The sequence below is a fragment of the Austrofundulus limnaeus genome, unplaced genomic scaffold (assembly GCF_001266775.1).
Source record: "Austrofundulus limnaeus strain Quisiro unplaced genomic scaffold, Austrofundulus_limnaeus-1.0 Scaffold328, whole genome shotgun sequence".
Classification (NCBI taxonomy): domain Eukaryota; kingdom Metazoa; phylum Chordata; class Actinopteri; order Cyprinodontiformes; family Rivulidae; genus Austrofundulus; species Austrofundulus limnaeus.
In genome coordinates this window covers 226,664-230,085 of record NW_013952730.1, presented here as the reverse complement: position 1 = coordinate 230,085, position 3,422 = coordinate 226,664, and the positions used below count along the sequence as shown (strand labels likewise).

At 37.2% G+C, this 3,422-nt stretch overlaps 2 protein-coding genes across 2 annotated transcripts in view; both read left to right on the top strand.

Annotated features, from left to right (window-relative positions):
• Window positions 1-410: 410 nt before the first annotated feature.
• Window positions 411-1,323, top strand: LOC106527492 (immediate early response 3-interacting protein 1; the record flags this gene model as incomplete). Its single annotated transcript, XM_014022400.1, is given in 3 exon segments — window positions 411-509; window positions 763-864; window positions 947-1,323. Coding segments are annotated over 3 exon segments (257 nt in total), but the record flags the coding sequence as incomplete, so codon positions are not given.
• A 1,309-nt stretch (window positions 1,324-2,632) lies between these two features.
• The window catches only part of si:ch211-12e13.1 (uncharacterized), a gene marked incomplete at its 5' end in the record, with an annotated part of 4,000 nt that continues 3,210 nt past the window's right edge, over window positions 2,633-3,422 (top strand). The window contains 2 exon segments of the mRNA XM_014022399.1: window positions 2,633-2,840; window positions 2,936-3,099. Coding sequence (XP_013877853.1) covers window positions 2,633-2,840; window positions 2,936-3,099 — 372 coding nt within the window.

Here is a 3,422-nt window from a genome sequence, read left to right as displayed (position 1 = left end):
GTCTTGAACTACTTCAGTTGGTGTGCAATGAATCTAAAATATATGAAAGTTTAATATTTATCAGTACATTACAGAAAATAATGAACTTTATCACAATATGCTAATTTTTTGAGAAGGACCTGTACATTATTGCCTCAGTGAAAACAATGTTAAAGTATAATCAACTCATACGAATGTTTTGTTTTTCTAAATGAAAAAAAAAACGGGTGATTTTGTAGAGACAGRAAATATTACTAATTTCGGTTTAGTGTTATACAAAGTAAATCCTRTTGCTTTTCTTTGCAGCTGTTCATTGAAATACTCCATCTCTCGCTTCGCCGCTTCTCTACAAAAACGCGACTCGAACATATTTATCCTTCCTCGGCTGCCGTACGTASACTACGTCATACGTAAATAGCTTCAGCTAAGCTGAACCATCATGGCCTTTACGTTGTATTCTCTTATCCAGGCTGCCATCCTGTGCATTAACGCTGTGGCTGTGTTACATGAAGAACGATTTCTCAGTAAAAGTATGTAGTTGTCTCCACCACTCATGAGTTKTTGCTTTTTCCTTTAAGTCATTTGACTTGAACGTTTTGAGCTAGCTGTTTCGTTAGCTTGTGCTAACCTCTCGTTATTTGAAATTAATATTTCAGTGGGTTTGGTAACGTTTAAGTTTATTTATTTTTTATTGCAGCAATGTTACGATTGTACTATTSAACGCATTAAACCTCACAAGTGTTGGATGTGTAACAGAAAATCTGTCATTTTGTGTGTGTTTAGTTGGCTGGGGAGTGGACCAAAGTGTTGGAGGATTCGGTGATGAACCAGGCATCAAAGTGCAGCTGATGAACCTGATCCGGTCTGTGAGGACAGTGATGAGAGGTGGATGTCCACTCAGACGAACACACACTTGTCACATGCAGATTTTAACTGTATAACACTAATTATCTGTGTCTCTCTACAGTGCCACTGATAGGAGTGAATACAGTTTGCATTGTGCTGCTGCTCCTGTTTGGATAAAGAGTGAATGAAGTTGGGACCATCAAACCTGCTCCCAGGAGAAGATGTTCATCTGCTCAGAAGACCTGTGTCAAGAAACAGTTGCACGAATCTCCCATCAGCCTAAACACGAATGTCTTTAGGAGTTAAAAACTGCTGAGCTGAATTTGGTTTCAACTTTTCTCAACTAAATCTTATTAGCTCAACAGGTTTTACATTTTACTATTTTTTTTACTAGTTTTTGACTAGTAAAAATGTGATTTGTACTTGCAAATTATGTAAATAAGTCCTGAAATTGTGTATTTTGTCAAAATGCTTAATATTAAAGATTCTTCAAGATCACTTTGCACATTGACTTAGCATGCTAACAAGAGTTTTCTGAAATACCATCAACAATGGAGACAAACACAGGCAAAGTTGTTTGAATGTGCAGGTAAATGAAGTCAATATGTGATATTTCTGCTTCTTACTGGAACACTTGAAAAAAACACAAAATATGTTCCCAGAATATTATTTTATTGTAAATATACAGTAACTAGCAAAGTTCCACAGAATAATCCAACTGGCATTGTTCCCACGGGTCCTTGAAATCCTTGAAAGTTTGTGAAAACAGCCGAAAGTTACACTTGTCCTTGAAAGTCCTTGAATATTTTTGGGGGATTGAAGTTCTCTATTCACACAACTGATTTTTAACATATGTAAAGAAAAAAACTTAGATTTGTTGCAATGGATAACTCAGGATTACAGTAAACTGACGTGGCTTTCAACAAATAACGTGAAYCATAGTTATAGTTTTAGCCAATCAGAGCAGAGTAGGGCGGGTCTTTCTGAGCCCAGGTGAGACCACCACAGCTCCTCCTGTCCTCACTGAGGGTCAGGATATGTAACATCCCCTCCTCTCAAACGGAGCTGCCCAACCTCTCAGGACATAATTACATGTCCATGTATTGTAGATATGAATGTAGGGTAAACATTTAATCCACTTTCTTTTATTGATTCTGACTCAACAACTTCTAYGTTGTTCARTTTTTCATTGAATTCACATGATATTAAACCTGTTCATTGGTAACATCCTGTGGTAGCAGTAGGTAATTGCCGTTGCACGTGGTTCTTGAATTTGAGGAAATTGGTACTGGAAAGTCCTTGAAAGGTCCTTGGTGTGGGAACATTGAACTGGTGTATTGCACAATTTATGTTTAAATTTTATATTTATATTACGAAATGACTACTATGTGGTGCCTATATTAGTTTTACATCTACGTAACAGTCTTTATTATTTCCATAAACGAAAACTACAATAAACAGTAAAAAGGACGCAAATTAAACAAATAAAAAAAAACAGAACTGTACAAAAAACAAATATGGAAGAATTTGAAACAAATTCATGGACATTTTTCTAAGCCATTTAAATGTTATTTAACAATCATTGGACATGGCTGGGAAACTCCGAAATGTTATTTTTTTATCAATAAACCAAGAAGGTACTTTCAAATACAGTATAGGTGAAATTTGTGTTTCCAAATTTTAGTCCCTCAAAATGGGCGCAGTGTCGRAGGGGGCGTGGTCACGCAGGGCCGACTTGTTTGTCCCTCAGCACTTGCTGTACTGTGACCTGACATGGGAAACGCACAAAATTCTGTTGTTGCGGCAGCAGCTGTCTCATTTTGTTCTTTGTGTTTAGTTAGTGTTTACATTTACCGTTCACACAAGTTGCTGAAGACAAATGTTGTGAGTGGCGACAGACTCCCGAGTTTTRCGTATCTTTACGTGAAATACCTGAGCAGAGTTCTGACACGGAGAGCGGGTTACCTGTACTCTGCTGCAGCAGAGCCTGTTGTTTACACGGCGGTGAACTGCAGGTGAGCCCGAGCTGAAGCTGATGATGAAATAATAATAATAATAATAATAATAATAAAGAACAGTGCTGATGGTCCATGTCTGTGTTGTTTTTAAGGCTGGACAGCTGCTTGTTGAGGAGGTTCTGCAGCTCTGCAGGTTATGGTTGGGATTATCCAGACTCTGAGCACAGAGACATCCCGCTGTGTTTCCCTGAGTTTCTGTGTTCCACACTTCTGCTCATTTTATTAACTGATGGAAACTTCCGAATCAGCCCTAAAGGTAGGACTGAAGATCCTGTGAAATGTCTGTTTATAACAGACTGTTTGTAACTCTCAGTCTTAATTTTATGGACTGGACAGAGCAATGTTCAGCTGAAGAAGTTATAAGACTTCATGCAACAAAGTTACATCTTTGTCCCAAAACATAAAAGAAAATCTGTGACCTTATATTAAAGTCTGAACGTGTTGACACTAGTTTTGTTTTTGTTTGTGTTCTATACTTTATAATAAAGGTCAAAGTAATGCAATATAATAATAAATATAGGTAAATAAATCTACACATCCAAACAAGAGTAAACATAGCTTTTTAGCACACAGGATCCT